Raw genomic sequence first — 23298 nt, forward strand, 5'->3', positions numbered from 1 at the left:
CGAGTATAAACTCAAGTTGGTACATGATTACAACACCAGGTTTACTAGTATGGAAGGGCTAGCTGTTCCTAGATACTGCAATAAATATGGCAAAAGGACACTGCAATACAGTATACCTAAAATATTTAATATGTTACCAAACAATATTAAAAATACTGAGTTAAATACAGGAGTTCGACGTTTGCTCAAATTATGGTTATTAGAAAAAAGTTTTTTGTATTAGTGATAGTTTTTAATTTTTCAAAATGTAATCTGTAATTGTTTTTCAAGTAAAATTATTGTTAATGTAGGCTAAGTGTAAATAATTAATGTAATTTATAAGAACCTGCTGACGAGTTGTATGTATGCAACTCAGCAGGACTTTAATTTAAGAATTTTTTGTAAATATTTTTGAAAAATAAATAAAAAAAAAAAAATAAAAAAAATATATGTAAGTTTTAAAAATGTTTTCTACTGTTTATTTTTTTTATGTTTTTGTTCTTATTTAATATAACACTCTATTTTGTTGATTTTTTTTTCTGGTTTTCTTAATTATGCAAAAGGTTCATGAAACCGTAAATAACTAAATTTGTAATATAACAAGCTAAAATGGGAGCAGTATTACTAATTAATGGCTCTTATTTTACTCTTGCTTGTGGTATGAAGGCTGATGTCCACATACAAACATATTTTTAAAATTTTATTATTTTAAGCCAATTGACAGAATATGAAAGCCTTAAAAGATTGGAATTAATGACACACGATATACTGATTGAACTGAACCTTAGCAATTTAAGAAACCTTTTGAAGGTACAATTGAAATTGTCATGGCACGATCTGGGCAAACATGGAAAGTGTTTCATATTAGATGTTTGCTTTTGCTGTAGAAACACATCGATAGTAGGAAGTACATTTAATATAATGAGCTAAAATGGGTAACCTTCTCTCCCCAGGAGTATCTGCCGCGAGGAGTGGCCTTTCCCAGAGCAGCAGTACTACTACTCCATGGCTCTCATGGCTCTCCAGTTCATGGTGCCATTGGCAGTATTGGTATTTACCTACACGCGCATAGCTATAGCTGTATGGGGAGAAAGACCACCGGGGGAGGCTGAGAACTTGAGAGATATGAGGATGGCGCAGTCAAAGAGAAAGGTTTGTAAAATGTTGTATTCATAATTTAATATGATAAATAATTTGTAGATTTTGACTTTTTTCTCAAAATGCAACACTGAAGTAACGAAAATAGCCACCTTAGGGTCTGGATACATCACCACGGCACGGCGGCGGCAAGCATTTGGACATAATCAAACATTGTTAAAATATTTTTACCTTTAGCTTGAATTTTGTAAAGACAGTGATCTTTTTCATTTCGTCAGGCAAATTGTTATAGAAATTTATTCCCTGATATACACAACCTTTTTCAAAGTGTTTAGTATTAAATAAACATATTTAATTTATTTAATATTACATATTCAACTGTTTCGTGAGACTGTTTCTGCATATCAGTTTAAAGCAGCGTGAGCAAAAAAACTGATTTAAGCAACTGCTGGAACCGTTTTTCAAAATTCATATTATCTTTAAAAAAAGAGTTTTATATTTTTATTAGAGGGAAAGGATGGCCACGGTTTTTTTACACTGCTCCAAGAGTGTAATAACTGTGTTTTTTTAAAGTTCGTACATCCTGACCAATTTTTTACTGCAACAGGAGGGTGGTTATGATTTTACTGTAAAGACGTTATTGTTTAGATAGTTCCATTTCATATCGTCACTTTTTAAAAAAATTAACATTTAAGTTTTATCATGAAGTATTACAGCTCTTTAAAAAAAATGTCAATGTAAAACTGTTTTTTTTATGTAAAAGTTTCAACTGTTTTGAAAAAGTAACTTTTGAAATGTGACAGTTTTGTTTTTAATTTACTACCTCTAAGTTTAATTTTATGCCCTTCATTGCATATTACACTGCAATTCTGAACGCATCGCGCGCACAAACCACACATTTATTTCAAACCTCCTGCGCGCGCTGTTTCTGCTTTTTTAAAGTTGCTTTCATATTGTTAATGTTTAAGATAACAATAAGATATAGTGCATTAAAAATCTAAGAACTGGATTTTTTGTGTAGCTAATTAATAAAACGTATTTATTAAATGATTCACCTTGCAAAATAAACCGGTTTGATTTTTATTTTTCATTAATAAACACGGGTTTAAAAGAGAAATTGAAAAAACAATTTATCTCGGCTGTTCATAGCCACGAATTTCAATAAAGGTAAATTTAATCGAATTTTACAAATGCTCCGAAATAATTCAATCAAAACCATATTGCCACTCAATCAGAAAAACACGAATGTCCTTAATATAACCTTAAACGATTACCAAATCTCAAGAGCAAGAAAAATACTACGTAAAATATTTTGAAAAATTGAGTGAAAAGAGTATGACACGAGAGTTCGTACATCGAAATCAAATTTAATAACAGTGAGTTTCAAAATGCATTTTATGATTTAAGTGTAATATCGCTATATTATATTTTATGGCTTTATTCAGGGGAATAAAATTTACGAGGCAAAAATCTTCGAGTCGTAAAGTTACATTTTCTTTATTACCTGTGATTCAGTTAAGTGCAAGATTATTAAGACACAATCTTTAACGATGTAATACACGCAATAAAAATAAAACAATATTTTGAGTTTGTCCTTACATTTGTAGACAAAAAATAAATTTCACCTCCTTGGGAGTCAAACAGTCCATAAGAACTTTAAAAATTGGAAAATTGTTGACAGGCGTTGCCTAGTATGTGAAATAATTCGATCATATCACTCTCTTTACAATTATAAAGATTTTAGCTCTTTTATTTCACCAAATCAAGAGATGGAAGAATTGACAAAATATGAATGTTTAAACATACACAGTGCGTAAAGCGGTAACTAAAACCAGCCAAACCAGATTCTTTAAAATATCACGCACTATCCTGGATTCAAACTAAAGATATTTTCTCTTTATTATGATATATTTTGTTGCCTTTTAATAATAACAACTAATATTTTAATGTTTTTTTAAATATTTTTTATTTCCTTTTTTAATTTCTATGAAATTAAAAAGTGCCTTCTAACCTTTTACATAATATTTTCTTTTCTTTTTCTTACATTAAGCAAAAATATTATACCTGTCTTTGTATTATAGGGGAAAAAAATAATAAACATTTCTTGTATACCCACGAACAGGCCATGCCTTCGTGGGGTTTTTGTTTACTATTTTTAATGTTTATACGTATTTAATTGCTATGTAACTATTCGTTATTCTTTTATGCTTTGTTTTACCTCTTATATGTTTATTGTAATAAAAAAAATACAGGCCATAAGTCCCTGTAAATGCCTGAACTGCCATATTGCTTTTTCTAAAATGTTCTCTATCTATTTTGTAATAAACAAATTACAACAGGGATGGTAAATACCTTAAAGAAATGAATATGGAAGTCTAGGCATTTACAGGGCTTATTACTTGTTATTGGCTGGTTTAAGTGGCCAAGATGAAATTTATTAATTGGAAAATTGTTTATTATTATATAATAATATTTAAATAACTCACTATTAGAAAATGGGAATTAAGTTGGGGTAGAGTGGGATTCAAACCACAAACCTTTAATCCGTGAGTCCGAGACACTAGCCACAGGACCACAACCCGATTCAATAGTTGAAAATGTAATGAAGCTGCTAGGAATATTTTATTGCAATTTTACATGTTACGTTCTTATTTTTATTATATTTTTGTATTTCAAGTGTGTTCTTTGTTTTTTGCTAATAAATGCCATATTTCAGCACTTAATTGAAATCGATTAGCCAAAGTCGAAATCAAAATATTTTTTATTCAAAAAACGTATTTGAAACTACTCAATGAGAAAAACGAATTCACGAATGCTAAATCGTGCATGGCATTTTTCTTGTATGCCTGGATTTGTTTCCTAAAAATTTGAATACAATAACTTATTGGAAGCAGACATTAAATTGTTCTTTATTATCAGCGCTTTTCATTTTGATTTTTTCCTTATGCGCAGTAAAAACGTGACGTATTTTCCTAAAGTTCTTAAATCTAAAATTCGAGAAAAATCTCTCAAATGCTTGACCGATGTTCAAATGCCCGTAGAATGATCAAGATGGCAGGAAACGGAAAGAATAAAAAAGTACAGAGCATTGCAAAGGTCTATGTCCAGATAATAAATTTTCTTTGACAAGTAAAGACGGGTGCCTGTTCCTGTCAAGATAGTAATTTTCTGGGTATTGATGTGTGAGAAATATCGCCTACACGAAAATTGAAATAAAAGATAGATTTATGTTTTTATCGAAGCTTTGAATAAAAACTCTTCGCTTTTCTTTCCATAATACATGAATAAACAGAGTCAAAGGAATCCATCTCGTAAATTGATGTACGTATGTAGCTCACCATTATTTACGTGTACACATTGACGTGGATGAATGGAAAAGTTACTTGAACAAACCCTGTGTTATTATTCTTCAATATATGGCTAGTGTTTCAAAGCTTTGTGGATCATTATTTAGTTTCAACAAAACACGATTAGTACTAACTCACCCATTTCTTTGATGTAGCCGGTGCACTAACGAGTATTTATGGTAAATTACAATTATATTTACTGACACGAAAAAAGAAAAACAAACTAATCATCAACACCTGTTTCATGTCCGTCATTTAAATCAGTTTAATCATCGTTAATTTCATGTTCTTTTTTGTCACTTATATTAGCATCATGATCTAAAGAATCATTTTCAAACCGTGGCACGCGTGATGTTTTGGATGAAAATGGTTTTGTCTTCTAACAAGGTCGAGATTTGTTGCATCTTAGAAGGATGTCTGAGCTTAAAAACTGCCAGTTTCAAACATCTCTGTTGCATTCTATCCTTGAAAATTTACCGGGAAAATTCTGCCTCCATAGCCTGACGGGCTCGTTGCGTGCCTTTGCAGACACTTCAGATAACTTGTCTAATCCTTAACTCGGTACTATAATTGTTATCATTAATGATTTCAGAACCTAAATATTTAAAGGAGTTGACATTGTCTATGTGGTGTGACGAACGTCAATTGTCTGCTGTGCATAGTTTATTAATGACTTTCTTGCTAACATGTATTTAGTCTTAGATGTATTTATTTTAAGACGCCTGTCACTTACAGCCATCTCTGGTTTTAAGAAATCATCTTTTAATCCTGTAAAAGTTTTGGAGATTAATTCTAGGTCATCTACATTGGCTAACATCTACAGTTTTCATTAATGCTTTGAATTTTCAATTTTTGAGTTGGATCATTTTTGTATACCTAAGGAAAAGTTTCAATGAAACAGCTTTATTTAGATCTAAATTTGTTGCAACAGAAGGGAAAACATTTTTGAAAATGAAATATGGAAGCATACGCATAGGCATTAACAGGGCTTATGGCCTGTCATTGGTTGGTTCAAGTAGCCACTTTACACACTGTGTAACATTCACCATTCTGCCCATGTTTGAACATTCACATTTCCTCAACTCATCAATCTGTTGACTTTTGTGAAGTGAAAGAGCTGAAACTTTTATCTTGTAGGTGAGATTCATCCGGCTGAACCAATTTACCTACTGGGCAACGCCTGAAAACAATTTTCCAATTTTTATACTTCTTGACCAGTAAGTTATTTAACAATTTTATAAGAATGTCCATATGTTTGCAGACTGGCTGGGATTCCTCCCAAGGGAGTTATTTTGATCTTAAGTTGTTGCAGCAGTTAGGGAAAACATTTTTGAGAAGGGAATATGGAAGTCTAGGCATTACAGGGCTTATGACTTATCATTGGCTGGTTTAAGTGGCCACTTACAAATTGTGTAATATTCACCATTCTGCCCATGTTTAAGCATTCACATTTCCTTAACTCTTCCATCTGTTTACTTTTGTGAAGTAAAAGAGCTGAAAGAGCCTTTTCCAGTGAGAAAATTTCTTTCGCATAAATTTAAACAGTGTTTATTTCGTTATTCAAATTTCCATTGATTTTACTGTTTATGTTGTATAATAATATTATGAAAACGAATAACGTTGAGATAACATATAAAGAGAGAGTATAAATGTGTTTTTTAAAATCAAAATGGTGACTCTTATGACGCGACGGCTTAAAGCTTGGATTCAATTTTTAAAAAATCGTAAAATTACACATTCGTAACGAAAATATGAATTATTTAGATGTTCCTCTTCAAATAATTATTTTTTTGAGTTTTTTTATGATTTATAGGAAGCTGATTTTAAATATTAAAACGTTATATTAAATATTTTAAAAATGCAAACTTGACAAATTTTAAGAATTTAAATGGAAAAAAAAAGGGTTTTAAAAATAAATTATCTAAGACATTTCAATTAGTTATTAAAATTCCTTGGCAAAGTTCATTTTTTTTAATAACATATATATATGTTTTTTTAATATGTAGTTTGATAGATCAATAACCAATTTCAGTGCTTTTGCAACATTGTCAGACTGGTATTGTTTTAAGAAGTTTGTACAGTAATATAATATATCATCATCATCATTCCCTTTTCATACTTAATGGTGCATCGGAACACCAATCGCAGCTTATAATTGTTTTTTTGTTGCATGCAGGTAAAATTATCAGTCTTTCGTTTAAGGTACTAGTCCAGAGACTATGAAATATTCTTGTGTGAAAGCATTTTTTTAAATAAATATTTCAAATCAACCATGTCGGAAATCGAACCAAAGACCTCTTGCATGGTAGGCATTTGCGCTGACCATTACATCACGAGGTCATAATATATGGGCTGTAAAATTGATTTATATTTTGAGATGGGGAGGTATGTTGGGAAAGTATTTGACGGTGTTTTTCAGAATGTATTTTGAGGATATAATTCAATATTATTTCATTTATATTTCGTTTTATTTAATTTAGTACTTCTTCTTATTTTTTTATATTTCTTACTATAGTATATAGTGAGTTAACAGAAACATCTCTCAATTGTAATTTCAATAATGTTTATATCTATTTATATAGATATATTTTTATTTTTTATTCCAATGATACTTGTTTGTTTTTTAAATACTACTATATTTTACTTGAATTATTTTGATTTTACTGATACCATTATTTTATATATTTGATTAAATGAGAATCTAAATTTGTATAATTTATCTCTGTTTTTTTTTTGCATTGTATTCTTTGGAATTTTACTATTTTTTACGTATACCCTTTTTTCTAGATTGATATTGTATTGCATCACATGTCATTATAATTAAATCTTATTATTTTTACAATTTATTTTTACTGTTTATTATTATTGGTTTGACACGGTCATAGCCTAAAAAGCCTTAATAAGATAATTAATCTTTAAACTAGTGTAATTTTGAATAAATAAATAAATAATTTTCATAATGATTTTTATGCTTTTTACATATTTATTTATTTATTTTTTTATAAATAATTGAAATTGTGCATTGGAGGGCTTTTTGCCAAATGGCAACGTTTTATTACCAGCTAATAACATAAAGTTGTTATATATTCCATTCAAAGTTTAAAGAGTTTTCTATTGAAGAAAATTAGAAAGATATATGCAAAAATATATTATATTTTAAAGTATTTGTAAAATTGGTGTGTAGATTTTCACGGTCAGTGTTATCAGTATGTATCATTTTTGGGTGATCACGTGGAAGTTAGGTTTGTGTCGATGTTTTGGCTACCAATGTAGGAGCCGTCTCCAGGGTAAACTGTATGACGCACTTTTTGTTGCTTTTATTAATAACTTTTCAATGAATCATTAAAGACAGAGTAAATTTTTAAAGCTATAGCAGTTTGACATTGTCGCTAGAATGGTGTAATCGATTGTTGGTTTATCTTGTGGTGCGTGTCTTACAAACACAGCACACCGGTATGGCGCGGTTGCATAACACGTGTTGTTTGTCCTAAAGGGCGTCTTAAACGTCTCGTTTTCAGGAAATTAAATGTTTTAAACCGTTGTAAAAATATTATCTGACGCCTCACGGCGCGGAAAAAATAATGATATCTACTGTCACCATAGTTATTTTTTGCTAATTTTAAATCATATTAAAAAAAATATACAAGGTATGACGTATTTATGTTGAAAAGACTATTTTAAAATTTAATCAATGGTTTCTAAAACATACCTTGATCTTCAGCGGATCACTTGGTTTTTTAAGCTACTACGCGGGCTTTTCAGAATAATATTATTTACTTAAAAGACGTTTACTAGTTTAAATAAGAACTTCCTTAACTTAATATTTTATGGATGAACTTTTTTTTGTTGATTAATTTAAGGAAATTCGTGACGAAATTTACTTTCCAGGGATAAGTTTGAGGAGTTTTTACAGTATTGACGTTTCAAAAAATTTTACGTAATGGATTTTGAACAAATTAAGCTTTTTATGGATATTCTGATATAGTGTGTAGAGGTTGATTTATATATTTTAAAAACATAATAATTTAAAAATTTCAAAAAAAGGAAATTGTTGATTGATTTCGTGTTTATTTTGTAGAACTTCATATTCAAACTTGTAAGAAACCAAACACTGATTTTAATATTATGAACACTTTATTTAATTTTTACTAATATAAAAATAAAAATTTCGTCACAGTTGTTTCGCTTTATTAGGGCATTTTCAAACAAATGAGAAGATTAGATGGATTGACTGTTCTTATAAAGGTAAATAATTCAAGGTACTTAAGAAAAAAAAAAAAACCTTATTAAGTAAAGCATGTACATTAATCATAATTGTGGGAAAAAACAATAGTTAAGGGCTTTTAAGGGCTGTACTGATTGTACTGTAATGATGATTATTACTAACACGCGCATTGAAAAGATCTATATTTCGCTGAAAACCGAACGTAAATCGGTTAAGCCGTTTAGGAGCAGTTCAGTGACATCACACGTACATAAGAATTATCCATATATAAAGATATTTAAAAAATAGGACAATCTAGTTCGATTCCATACGTTTTGTAGCGGAAAAATGAATGAAAATTAATACAAAGTGGCATCCGTGGAGTAGTGGTTAAGCCGTTTGACTCGCGCAAGAAAGGTTCCGGGTTCGATTCCTGGTGAGAACACAAAAATTAGAGGTGATTTTTTCCTCTTGTCTTGGGGTTTTGTGTTGAAATTCACCACTGTTATTAGGCTCTTGGTCCTTGTGGCTTGTGATGTAAAAAAAACAAAAAGACCAATAATTTAACTACAAGTAGCTATATTAAGAACCATTTTTTTTAACATTCTTTTTTTAATGTTATATATTTTATTCTTTACTTGCTTTGTACAATTCGGGGAACTTTTTAATTGGTTTGCCCAAGAAATATTTTTTTATATCAACTACACATAAATTCGTTATCCAAATAAAATAAAAAAATCAAACGTTTTAAAGAAAGATAGATTCACTTATTTAAGTGACCGTCAAGTAACCTAGAAGCAAAATAAATCATTTATGTATATGTTTTTTTTTTTAATAAAAAATCTGGCCTTTTTACATTTTTTTTCTACATCTGCTTCTAAGTGAAGCATGTGGACATCACCTGTTGCATCCTGGAGACCCAATCGCCAGCCAGCACTTTGGCCTCCTCCCACGTCAATCCAGCGCCCTTAGTTGCGCCGAATAAAGTCTAAAAATCATCATCGACAACCTTCCAGGACTATGATTGTTCAACTTCGTGTATATGTTTTATAAAAAAATATTTTTTTAGCTTTTATTTGATAATCTACGTGCTTCCATTTTCCATTATGTTATATCCCAACTCAACACAGGGTTATTGACGTCATAGAGTAATATATTTGTAGCTTAATGAATAAACATATAAATATAGATTACATAAACATAATTGACGGCCTCCGCGGTGAAGTGATCAAGACGCTTGCCTCACGAACGGAAGGTTCCGGGTTCGATTCCCGGTGAGAACACAAAAATTAAAAAATTAATTTTTTCTCAAGCCTGGGTGTAAAATGATGTAATTCACCACTGTAATTGGGCCTCCAGGCCTGTTGTGGTGCAAAAAAAATGTTTTTTTGATGAATTGTTATATTTAGTTAAAATTACGCATTATAATTATTTTGTTTTTGATTGCATTAATTGTGATGATATGCGGTGAAAGGTAATTTTGATAAATAGGTATTTGAACATTATTTTGCAGATGTTGCTGTATTGCAAATGTCCCCCTGAGACTGCAAAAGAGATAATTGCACGTCAGACCTTTTATGCCTAATTGAAAAAGACAATTCGACGTTTCTTTGTTCTGTTTTTTGCACCTCGAGACCGAACCGATTTTGTTATTTTAACGTATTAGGAGTGGTACGTTTTTTGCTTTTTAAAATAGTTATGATATTTGTATTTAGATAAAACTGGGTGTTTTTACGGATTTTAACATGGTTTTAGCTCCCCATAATAAACAATTTATCAAAAATAACCAAGTAATGGGAACACGCCAATGGTAATAATCTACAGTATAAAAACACCGCTCTCGTGCTAGAAAATCTAGGGATAAAATACGGGAATATGTCTGTATGAAGAAAAGTCAGATCGCGTTTTCACTTACAAAATTTGCTTCATAATGTTTTTACGTAACCAGAAAAACAGGTTATTTATTATTAAGTAAAATCATCGACCTTTTAATACACATACACGCACCCTGAGCCCTCTAATATATGCCCAACTCAGTCATGCCAAACGCGTATTAAGTCTTTTTTTAACCGCCAGCTGGGTTTTGACGTGAACGTGATATTTAATTCAAAAATAATAGTAAAAAATGCCGGATTAAGTTGGGAAAATGTGCAAAAACCATTCAAATAAACATAAAAAGATGTTGTAAATTTTCATTGATAAGTAGTTACCTAGGTTGGTACTTGTTTATGATTGGATTCCAATATTAAAATTAACTGATATCCAAATCCTCTTTTTATAAATGTCAAACTGCTGTTTTTACCAAGAGAGGTGCACTTGGTAAAGATATACGATTTTCAAAAACGTATCAAATTAATCTAAGCGACACAATTTTGGTATTACCAAAAATTCAGCAATCATAAATAAATGGGTAGAAATAGTCAGGTAGTCAAGGATAGAATCTGTTTAGGATCCATAAAAAAATAATGTTGACTGTGAAAATTCATTTACGTTTTTTTACGTACAAAAAAATCGGGTTGTGGTCTTGTGGCTAGTGTCTCGGACTCACGGACCAAAGGTCCGTGGTTCGAATCCTACTCTACCGCAAGTTGATTCCCATTTCCTAATAGTGAGTTATTTACAACTCGTTGAAAATGGCCGTCAAAATGAAATATTTTGGTAAATCAAAAGAACGCAAATATTTATATTTTTTTATATTTTTTAATTTTTTTTATCTTCCAATTTTTATTTGTATATACGCATTCTTATCGAACCCTGGTCAATGATGAATACAACATTTACGCTTCTTATATATTTTTTGTTAATCAGATTAAAGATTTGAAGATCACTAAATATGCTTAGGCCAAAGCTCATCATTAAAAAAAATACCGTACGTAAATCGGTCAAGTAGTTATCGAATACATCGTGGACACACATACAAACATGACTTTATATAAACATACATAAAATTGGTAGCTGGAAAGGATAATAGCTTTTGTGAGGTTCAATATTCCAAAAAAGCGTGAGAATCAAATACATTAAAGTTATTCATCTGTTCGAGACAGGTAACCTATAATGACAGGTTTACCTACGAGAAAGAACAAAACCACCCTTATTTATTAGATTGAAATTTGTGAAAAACGAATAAAGCTCATGGGAATTTTCGGTATCCCTCCATAAAATATATATATTTACTAGCCAAAAAAAAACGTTTTGATACAAAATTTTAACCAATTTTAGTTCTTACGAAAATGCATTTAACATTACTTGAAAACAGACTATTCACAAAGAATGCAATAAATATTATCGATTTATATATATTTTATGAACATAAACGGCAAATCTGCCTTTTACAGACATTTATAATATTAACATATTTGGCTCAATATTTTATTTTTTTCAAACGTGAATTTCCTTATACCCAAGATTTATAAAAAAAAAATAAACTAAACATTATACAAGATTTATATTTAAAAAATTAACCTAAAAATTATAAAGCATATTCAGTAGATAAGATAGATAATATTCACATGATTTGAATGCACAACTTGTCATTTCGTAGCATTCATGGAAGAGGATGCAAAAATGTTTTTTTAGTGGTTAACTAAAAAATTCTGATTTTGAAGTTACCTAGCCGTAGTAATTACCATGCGAATGTTATCTTTTATTCTATAATAATTTGCGTAATTTATATAAAGATCTTAAAATACATTAAACATTTAAATTTAGTCCTCGATTTATATTTCAAATATTTTTTTTAATTAACTTTTGTATGTTGCGCAAAAAATATTCAGCACAGAGCGAGATATCTGTCAATGCATTGCCCGGTATGTAATTCTTAGAAAGTTTAAACAACAAAACATTCTACAGTAAAACAACAAGAAAATTATAAGTATTGTTTCACACAGCTAGGCAAAGTTAACAAGAAACTGTATGTATATATATTATGAAATGCATGAATAAATAAATATAATTACCATTCACAATCTTTGAAAAAATTCAAAAGGTTTGTTCTGTAGGAACTATACCCTACACTAAATATATCAGATACGTGGGAATAACTATTGCCCAGTTCATGAAGTCTATTTAATACGGCATTACAAGTATACACTGTCCGTGAATTGTTGCTACAAAACGGTGGCACCTGTCTAGTCATTCTTCCAGGCACCTTGAAGTTGATGAGAGATAATAGTTCAGGGCAATCCCATATTAAATTTACAATTTTGAATAAATTTAAAAGGTCTATAATTTTTCTTCTATCTACAAATTTAATGTTGTTAGTAAAAAATCGTAATTTAAAAATTCATGACTTATTCTAAGTTTGAAATGTATATACCGTAAGAATTTTTTTTGGACTCTTTCAAGAGAATTTTGGTGACAGTTGTAGTAAAGAGTCCATATTGTAGAGTTATACTCTAACTGGCTTCTCACTAATGAAGTATACATTAACTTCAATGTGCCTATGTTTTTCAATTCCTTAGAATTTGTCTACATCGCGTTGATTTTTTATCAATGACTGAACAAAATACTATAATCTTATTTAAATTTAAGTTAAAAAACATGTGTGTAGAAGATAAGTTAGCTCTTAAAAAGTAATCGTATTCAAATTTGATTTAAATAAATAAAAAATATCTGGTTTCCAAAATTATGAGTTAATGATTTTTTTGAACGAAAATTATTGTATTGAAGGGTTTTCTTTGTTAACTATGAGAAAGTACTTTAATAAAATAATTCAGCATCGACTTTTCGCTTAAATATATGCCACGGTTTTCACGGTCGCTGTTATCAATACGTTTTTTTTGGGTGATACCATGTGTGTTGGATTAATTCCGACGTTTCCATCTTCAGGGTAAAATGAGAAAGTTTCTCTGAAGATTTTTTCAGCTAACCTAAAAGATGGCTCCTACAATGATAGCCGAAACGTCGAAACAAATCCAACACACAAGGTATCACCCAAAAAAGAAACATATTGACTTTACCTTTAGTATTTTTTTTCGGGAAAACTGTTGGAGCTTTGTTTTGTAGTATGGTGAAATTGTGTCAAATTTGTCGTGGTTTGATAGGATAATGTGCTTCTGCGGTGATTGATTTTACATGAAACCATATTAACAAATCTGGTGGTTTTTCCCAAAAATTGAAATTGATAATTTTTTGTTCTCTGCAATATTTTTGCTATAGCTTTTAAGTGTATATTATATTGTTAAGAAATGTTTTTTTTTTTTTTAATTAATTTATTTTAATAAAACCAATGACAGATATCCACAGAAATACATTAAAAACACGTACAATACATACTAGTGTGTTTCTGTGAATGTAAGTGAGTGAGAGGGTGGGTGAGTGGGTGTTATATTGGAATGAGAGTTGACATGTGCGTAAATATTGCAAAAGTGTCAAGTGTCGAAAATATAAATATATATAAAATATTAAGAATTAGAGATAAAATTTAATAAAATAAAATAAGATAAAATAAGACTTTATTATTGAAACTAAGTATAAGACAAAAAAGTATGTTTTAAGACGCGCATTTTAAATATAATTTTTTTACAATCAAAGGGATCAATAAAGGGATATTTTAAATTATATTCACGAGCAAAACGTATAAGTGGAGAGTTCTGGGCATAGTTCGTACGAATTGCTGGCAGATAAAATAGAGAGCTCGACGTGTGACAGGTGCGGTAGCCGGGGACATTTAATGATAACTCCGACCTAAGAGCCGGACTATCAAGGCGTCCACTAAGTATGTCATGAAGCACCCCCATGCCTAATGTAGACGGCGATCTTCTAAAGTAAGCAAGTGGTGCTTTTTTTTTTTAAGAATAAATATTTATTTTAATGGTCATTAAATATAAGTCAATATGAGAACATTCATATATTACGTAGGTGCTAATTTTAGACCATATGAAAATAAAAATAATAGTAATAATACTCGCCACAGCAACAGCGTTCGTCGGCATAAAAAAATTCATTGAGAGCGATACTATCGAATGAGTTAGGATTTTTTTACATTTTTTTTTTGCACCACAACAGGCCAGGAGGCCTAATTACAGTGGTGAATTACATCACAGAGCACCCAGGCTTGAGAAAAATCAAATTTTATTTTTTTGCGTTCTCACCGGGAATCGAACCCGGAACCTTCCAAGCGTGAGTCAAGCGTCTTGACCACTACACCACGGAGGCCGCCAAGAGGTCGTATTTTACTCCATGACCTTTGACCATACGAAGAATACTACTCCATATTTGGCCTCATTTTCATCTTCTGTCAAATAATAAAATTATAAAAAAGAACAAATATCTTAACTCCTAATAGGCCTAGAAGCAGCAAAACATTTTGGAATAAATGCTAAGATCAACAGTGCATTTTGGTCATTGAAAAAAAAACGCCCTGTACTATGGGGAACAAAAAATCAAAATGGCGCAAAAAGAGTGAAAAGACAACAAAATGAAATATTATAGTTAGAATATGACCTCTCTTATCTAACAATAACTGAAGAACTATTTTAACCAACTAAACAATTAAATATAACTTAGCTCTATCAACTACAATCCTTAAAATGTATTCCTTAATTAGGCACTGATGTAATTGTAGACAAAGAATTTTAACTTGCAAGAAAATGTAATAAACATAAACAAAACACGAGAATATCACAACAATATCATATTTAACATGCTAAAACGAGACAAGGACACTTGAGACTAATAAACGAGGTACTGAATTTATAATAAAACGAAACAAAAGACTTTCAAAATATGGTAAAAATATTATCACTTCTAAGAGTATGAATTTAAAGAAGAACGATAATTTTTTTTAATGAATTTTCTTATCTAAAGGGTTTATAAATTTTTTTTAAAATGTAATAATAATATTAAATAATCATTGTTTGGATGCTATATTTATTCACGTCAAGAGTGTATCAAGTAACGTAAGTCTGTTATCATATCATTTATATTGAGAACCTTTTCATCATTTACTTTGCATTAATGAAAACATAAACACCTCATACCACTAATTAATTTCAGGTTTTAATTAAAACCAACGATTTCGGAATAAGTCTAATCTCCTCTTAGGAACAATTTGTATGGATTGCATAATGATTTTCAAAATAAATACTTTCTGCTTCTGCTATACATAATATAATAGTCCATTTACAAAATAAATGAATTATTTCAAGGAAGATATTAAATTTTCTTCTCCTTACCCGTTTGCCTCGGTGTTCGTGCAAATATACATGATATTTCATACTTATTTACATACACACTTAGTTTTTAGCAAAACCTAGAAAATACCTCCCTAAACCCGATAACACCCATATTTTTTTTCTTTTTTTTTTAATTGTAGACTGGCTACTTTCTGCATAACTATGTTCCATTTTAGGTATGTTTTATTCCTTTTCTTGAGGTAGGGATCAGTGCTATGCAAGGTCCTGACGTCACTACGACCTGTGAAGATCTATTGTGACGGGTCCACATGAATAATTCTCGCCCTCCAAGACCAGGTCTTAAAAGAGCCTAGCTACTATATGGGAGGCGAGAGTTTACATTTTGCTAAATCTCTACCTCCAAATCCAAATCCGTTAAATATCCTGCTATAAAGCGGGAGGCGAGGTTTTTAACAACCTCAGGTTTAACCAGTGGCTCCTCGAAGATAAAGCTTCTTTTATTATGTAAATCATCATATTCATAGATTGAGTTTTTCTACTGACATTTCTTGGTGGAACTGCATTTTCATTATAACGTCTGTCCTGACGCCGTCTGTCCTGACGCCTGTCTGACGATGTCGGTCACGACGAAACCCGGTCACTAGTAAAAAAAATATAAAATAATTATAAATAAAAGTGCCCTGCATATCCTTGAATAAACTTTAAATGCTTTTTTTTTTTTTATTTACTAAGGAAAAAACAACAATTGTTATATAAGAATACAAAATATTAAAAATAGTACATACATCCAGTTAAAGTTTTTCACAAATACAATGAGAGAACATGTTATACATTAAAGAGAAAAATAATTGATGATATAAGACATGAGAAAAAAAAAGCGCTCGTAAGAAGGTTAAGGGATGAGAAAATAGAGTGGAGGAGTGGAGGAGTGGAGAAGAGGGATTTTCACAATATAGTTGACCAATTCAAAATTTTGATATTATAATAAAATAAACATAAACTTATTACACACTGACAAATGTTTTATTTTACAGTGTTTCAAAATTATTTTTAGTGACAAAATGTTGTATTAAAAATATCTAAATGGGGACAAAGTAAATTTATTTTGGAGCAACTACGATAAATAAACAAGTTTTAAAAATTATTTTTTTTGGGCAATGAATTATAAAAAAAACGAACTTGTCGTGTTGACTTTACGGGACAATTGATTGAAATACGCTTCAAGAGGTATGAACTATAGATAAAATTGTTTAAAATTTTTAAGAGAAAAGACATTTCGGAAATGCTTCTACGTTCAATAAGGGAAGTTTAACTATGAAAAGAAGAAGAGTCTTCATACGAGTCAAAATATGTAAGAGATTTACTATCCAGAAATTTAAGGAATCTATTCTGTATGTTAATAGGTACTAATGAAATAGGTGAAGCCGTCCAGGTCATATTATTCTCATATTTGTTATTTCTTTTTAAAAACAATTGTCACGAAGTTTTTATTTTTATATGTTTATATTTGTAAAAATAAAATAAAGTGTTCAGTAGACTCAAATCAGTGTTTGATTTCTAATTTTAAGTTTAAATATGGAGTTCTACAAAATAAACACCAAATCAATCACCAAGTGGGTATATTACATTGGCTGGGTACAAATTGAGAAAATCAGTGGTTTATGATCGCATTGAAGGTATATAATAATATTTTTATTATAAAACAAAACACCGATGTACATAAGTATAAACATATTTATTTTTAAATTAACTAAATATCTCCACTTTACTATAAAAAGGGGGTAAAAAATAAATAAAAGAGGGAGGAAAAAAAAAAAAACTCAAATCTTCAGGAAATGACACACGTGATTTGAATGTAAATAAAAAAGGGGTGTTTCTGACATTAGTGGGTAAATTATTCCACAATCAACCAGCTACTACTGTGAAATTGGAGGCAAAAAAAATAAAGCGGTGAATAGGGATTGAAAGGGTTCTCTCGTTACTAGAGCGAAGAGATAATTCATGCTGAAGAGCTCACTCAGATAAACGGGAAGAATTTTGCAATATTTTAAGTTAGTGCAAACTGTCATAAAGTTTACGACTAACTTCGTAAACCTAATCGTGCCACCCTAAATGCTTATATGTGATAATTCCTAAGTTTTTGACTGATGTCACGAACGGAATTTCTGTGCATTTATTTTGAAACGAGGAAGTGTAGTGAAATCCACTTTTGAATACAAATAAAAGAAAAATGTTGTTCTCATTAACCTAGAAGTGCAACCAACGGTGAACAGAAGAGGTCTGTAGGTCTGGAATAGAAAAGGTTGTTGTGTGTGCGTTGATCTATGGTAGTTCAACATTGTTATTTGGCGGCCAGGCAGTCCCATGGTGTATTACTGAAATTAAGCGGGCATATGTGTGGAATTATTTCATTATTCCTACAATTCCGCTTGAACAGTTTATTAGAATACATTTATAGATACTTACCATTCTAGTGATATATGCGTATATTTAGTACAGCAACAAAATGATTTTAATAAAATAAACGTCTTTATTCATTAATCAACCAAAAAATCGGGTGGTGGTCCCGTGGCTTGTGTCTCGGACTCACGGATCAAAGATCCGTGGTTTGAATCCCACTCTACCCCAACTTGATTTCTATTTTCTAATAGTGAGTTATTTAAAACTCTTTGAAAATGGCCCTCAAAATTAAATATTTGCGTAAATTATAAGAACGCAAATATTTCTTACAAAAAATAACCTCATATTTAAATATTTTTTTATAATTATTTCCTTTTTTCAGATGGTGAAGATGATGGTCGTTGTAGTAGTCGTTTTCATAATGTGTTGGCTTCCCTTAAACATATTAGTGGTAAGTAGCAATACATTTATATTTATTTTTCTTTTACATAATAGATTAAAAGTAATAAACCAATTTTAATGATTTTTTTAAAATCATTTTGTGTAAAATCATTACAATTATTTATTTGCTGACCAGTTTTATTTTTACGCCTTGACAAAAATAGTCAAATACCGGTCAAAACATTCATTGTTATAAAGTGATTTTACACAAAATTGATTACATTTTGTTACATTAAAAAACAGGGAAAATTGTGAATGTTAGTTTGTGCGTAAAGTGGCCACTCAAATCAGCAAATGTCAGCCCTGTAAATGCCGACACTAAATACTTTATGCTTGTCAATTATTTTTCTTGAGAAATATTTCACGGAATGATTAAAGAATGTAAAATATTTTATCTAATTTTTAAGGTGTTTACAAATTCGTTTGTATTTCGATAAATCTCCTTTTTTCAAATGATTTATTGATTAATACAAAAACATATTTACATAAAACAAAAAAAAAATAATAACGTATCCCAAACGCTATGATAAAGCCAAAAAAAAAAAATTGAGTTGGGATACAGCACGATGGAAAATAGAAGCATGTATATAATTAAATAATACTCATACCATAAATAAAAATGAAATATTATAACTTAAACATACATATTTATATTTCAATAAACATCTGGACCACACGCTTAACAGGATATAAATCCATTCAATATTTCGCAGCAGTCTCCTTCAATGGCCTCTTCCCTTAGACACAATCCAGACTTGTAAACTCGTTCTGTAAATTGTTTTTTTTGGCTGACGTTTTCAAGAACTTAAAATGTTCATCTAGGATACACTCCTCTGGAGATACTCCTCTGAGCACACGTTGTGCGTGTTTTTTTAATGAAATAACTCAAACAACAGGAAAGCGTTGTACGAGCATTCTGCTGGGATCTACTCTTTTAGCCGCATTACCAGAAATGTATCAATGACTCTTTTAAAAAAATACCTTATGTCGAGTACCTTCATGAATTGGAATGTCTCAGATGTGAAAGTAATATTTTTTTTTTATTACTTTCTTACATTTACATTTTTTTGCACCACAACAGGCCAGGAGGCCTAATTACAGTGGTGAATTACATCACAGAGCACCCAAGCTTGAGAAAAATCACATTTTAATTTTTGTGTTCTCACCGGGAATCGAACCCGGAACCTTCCGTGCGTGAGTCAAGCGTCTTGACCACTACACCAAGGAGGCCGCCGAATATATAGACATCAATCTAATCTCATTTTTTTTCCACCAGCTCATCACGGACGAATCTTGGGAGTGTTGGTCTCCACTTCCATATGTCTGGTTTGCATCGCACTGGCTCGCCATGTCTCACTCCTGCTATAATCCAATTATCTACTGCTATATGAATGCGCGGTTCAGGGATGGCTTTCTTCAGGTAATTTTATATTTTATTTTTTTCCTGTAAGTTGTTTGACTTTGGAATGACTCAATTCTCTTAATTAAAGTGGCACCTTCTCCATTCTTTTAAACGTCTAAAATATCATCTGACTTCTTCTCTCTTACAGCCTGTTTTTCTGATTTCTTTTTGCTGTCATGATGTTAATATATTCATTTTATTTAAAACTTCAAGTTTAAAAAAAAGGTACTTTGGTGGACTTATTACTAAAAACAATATCTACTAGCCAACTAAAAAATATACTGGTCGAAAAGAAGAGATTGGTCAAAATTTTGTTCTCGAAAAAACGTAAGCATAAAAAAAAATACATACATTTGTTAAAATGAAAAAAAAACTCAATTACTTAAAAAAACTGCTGTTTATTCAACGGCTCGACTTACACATATTTACAATAATTTTTAGAAGTACATTATGTTATACATATTCGATTATAGGAATGTTGGATCAGATAATGAGTTTGAAAGGAGAGAGAAAGAGGAACCAAGGAAAGAAAAAGGGAAAAATATATATATTTAAGAAAAAAAAAAACAGTCAAAACTCAAGGAGTTTAAGATTCGGAAATATATCATAATGTTTCAGGCGTTTCTTGAAGGTGGCTAGAGAAAGTACATTTTTTATATGAAGAGGTAGCTCTTTCCTCTACTTTAATGATATTTTTTTATTTTCTTTTATTCAGGAAACATACAGTACAGTTTCAAAGTTTAATATTTTACACAATTAGACTTAATTTTAATGGACCAGTGAAGTTTCCATATTATAAAGCAATTTTATGTAAGGTAAATTATGAAAGTATAAAAAATAACAATAAATACTTTTTTCTTTTGAAATAAGTTTTAGATTCATAGTTTGAATATAGTATATTATGATCCTATTTTACTTTCTGTCTCTTTATCAACATTATGTTATCTTACGTGCCTAAGAGTAAATTAATAATTATTTTCTTTTACCCTTATTTTACGAAGAAAAGGGGTTGAATATCCAAAATGATTTTCGTTTTCTTGTAAGAACACCCTTGAAGTTCTTATACATTATATGATGTGATAGGTTTTCATATAATTACGAGGTAAATGGGTAAAATTGTATTGCTCGCCCACGGCTCTGTGGTCCTAGGGAGGCATGTTGAAAAACAGATGGCCACATATCACAGTGTACACATAAATATTCATTATCCTAAACCCCATACAGGGGAAATGAAAAACAAAAATGTACATTAGTTTTTGAGTTTGCAAACATTCATGTTTGTACTAGGACAAAAACGTAATTGTAATAAAAAATACTAAACAATTAAAGATACGAAAATGTTTTGAGTTTGTACAATTTTTTTTTGACAAAGACCAAATTTCAACCCCATAGGGAGTTTTAAATATAAACATAATACAACAATAGAGATTAAGAACTTTGTTGTGTTGTGGTCTCGTGGCTAGTGTCTCGGACTTACGGCTCAAAAATCAGTGGTTCAAATCCCACTCTACCCCAACTTGATTCCAATTTTCCAATAGTGAGTGATTGTGCCACTTGCCCGTTGGCAAATGCACGCTCAAAATAGCTGGTTCACAAAATGCGTTATCCTTTATTTACTTTGCTACAGAACCCTAAATACAATGATTAAAATTTCTACCTTATTCTGGGTTCTGGCACCTTTATTGCTTGTACTTTTTTCGTGGCAGTCAGGATCAGATCCAATCTTGTTGTCAGGAAAGATTACACAACACAGTGGATTAAATAGATATTGATCGCAAAATATATTTTTTGCGATCGTGGTGAGAATACAAAAAATCACATGTACATACGCTCGGTTCAGTTGTTGTTCTGGAGCCGGAACAATATTGGTACCCACTGTAGGAAAAATGCAACATCTTAACCAGGGTCCCGTAGGTAGCAAATAAATCTGAACGCGTCATCCTAGCAAATGTGCTATATATAAAATACATAAATGTGTGAACATAGATTCAATGTGGCGTAACCGGTGAGTTAATTACAATTTGTTAAAAATGGCCCTCAAAAATTGAATATTTTTTGAGTAAATCAAAAGAACGGAAATATTTATTTAAAAAAAAAAACTTCCCAAAAATCAGAAAACAATATAGATATTCAAATATAAGCAGATTGGTGAATGTTTAACAGTGTGTAAAGTGGACACTCAAATCCGCTAACGACACGTCATAATCCCTATAGATGCCCAGATTTCCATATTTCTTTTTTTTATGTTTTTAATTTGTGTTGTGTGAAGTTAGTAATTAATGGCACTTAAATGTATTGTTTTAAATGTACTGAAATATGTGAGCAGTCACTGTACCGGCTGGGAGTGCAGAGTTTATCTATCCAACTTTTAAAAGATTAAGTTAATATTTTTATGTCACTAATATGCACCTATAAACAAAAGGTGGAAAAAATATTAAATTCATTCATTAGGGGCATTGTTTTTTTTGTTTTGACAGCTTCTCATATTGGATGCTTTATTTTAACGTAATAATGTATGGAAATAATTAAAATTCCCAAATGTTTTTTTATACCTGAGTTCATGTTTAAGTTTTATGGATCTGTTTATTTGTGACGAGCAAGTACCTAAATTTAACTATTTCCCATTTTTTTAATTTATTATTTTATTTTTTACAACAATACAACAAATCGAAACAATAGTTAGAAATAATAATGCTAAGGTTTAAAATGTAATTTTAGTTGTTTTCCAATTAGAACCTAATTTTTTTACTTGGTATGTCGAAACAGGTTGTGTGTGTGTGTGTATGAGTGAGAGAGAGTAGGTGGGAGGGTGTATATGTGTGTGAGCGAGTAAGAGAGTATGATAAAAAAGGATGTAAGTGAGAATAATTACAGTTTAAAATTTAGTTTATTTTCAGAATAATATAGAAAGGCCGTTTTTACACCACTTGAAAAATCCACCCAGTCCGATAAAAAAACATATGTTGGATTGACTTCTGTCGTTAAATAATTATTTTATTTATTAATTGCCAGGTAAACGCAAGAACCAGTACACCATGAGGCCGAAAAATGTCTCACGAGTAGAAAATATAGAAATAAAACGGAAAAACAAAATAATTGTACATATCCTCCCACCATTATTTTACCGGGCCGGGTGAAATGATACAGGTAAAATGGGCCATATTATTACAGGACTTCTTACTTACTTACTTATCGAGTCTAAACTGCATATCTTGCCACTCTAATGTGCAGCGACAGATATCACATTGTCAGTGGCCATCCTCAAATCATCCTCTTCACAAGTCAGCCGCT

General features: G+C 30.6%; 1 protein-coding gene across 1 annotated transcript in view; it reads left to right on the top strand.

Moving 5' to 3' along the window:
* The window catches only part of LOC148275129 (RYamide receptor-like), a 34783-nt gene extending 13128 nt beyond the window's left edge, over positions 1-21655 (top strand). The window contains exons 2-5 of the mRNA XM_088236103.1: positions 933-1131; positions 18547-18615; positions 19882-20025; positions 21593-21655. Of these exons, the coding sequence (XP_088092229.1) occupies positions 933-1131; positions 18547-18615; positions 19882-20025; positions 21593-21655 (475 nt within the window). The remainder of the gene's footprint in view (positions 1-932; positions 1132-18546; positions 18616-19881; positions 20026-21592) is intronic.
* The last annotated feature ends 1643 nt before the right edge of the window (positions 21656-23298 follow it).

Source organism: Micrasema longulum, unplaced genomic scaffold, assembly GCF_059751315.1.
Source record: "Micrasema longulum isolate JH-2025_06_02 unplaced genomic scaffold, ASM5975131v1 h1tg001506l, whole genome shotgun sequence".
NCBI lineage: Eukaryota > Metazoa > Arthropoda > Insecta > Trichoptera > Brachycentridae > Micrasema > Micrasema longulum.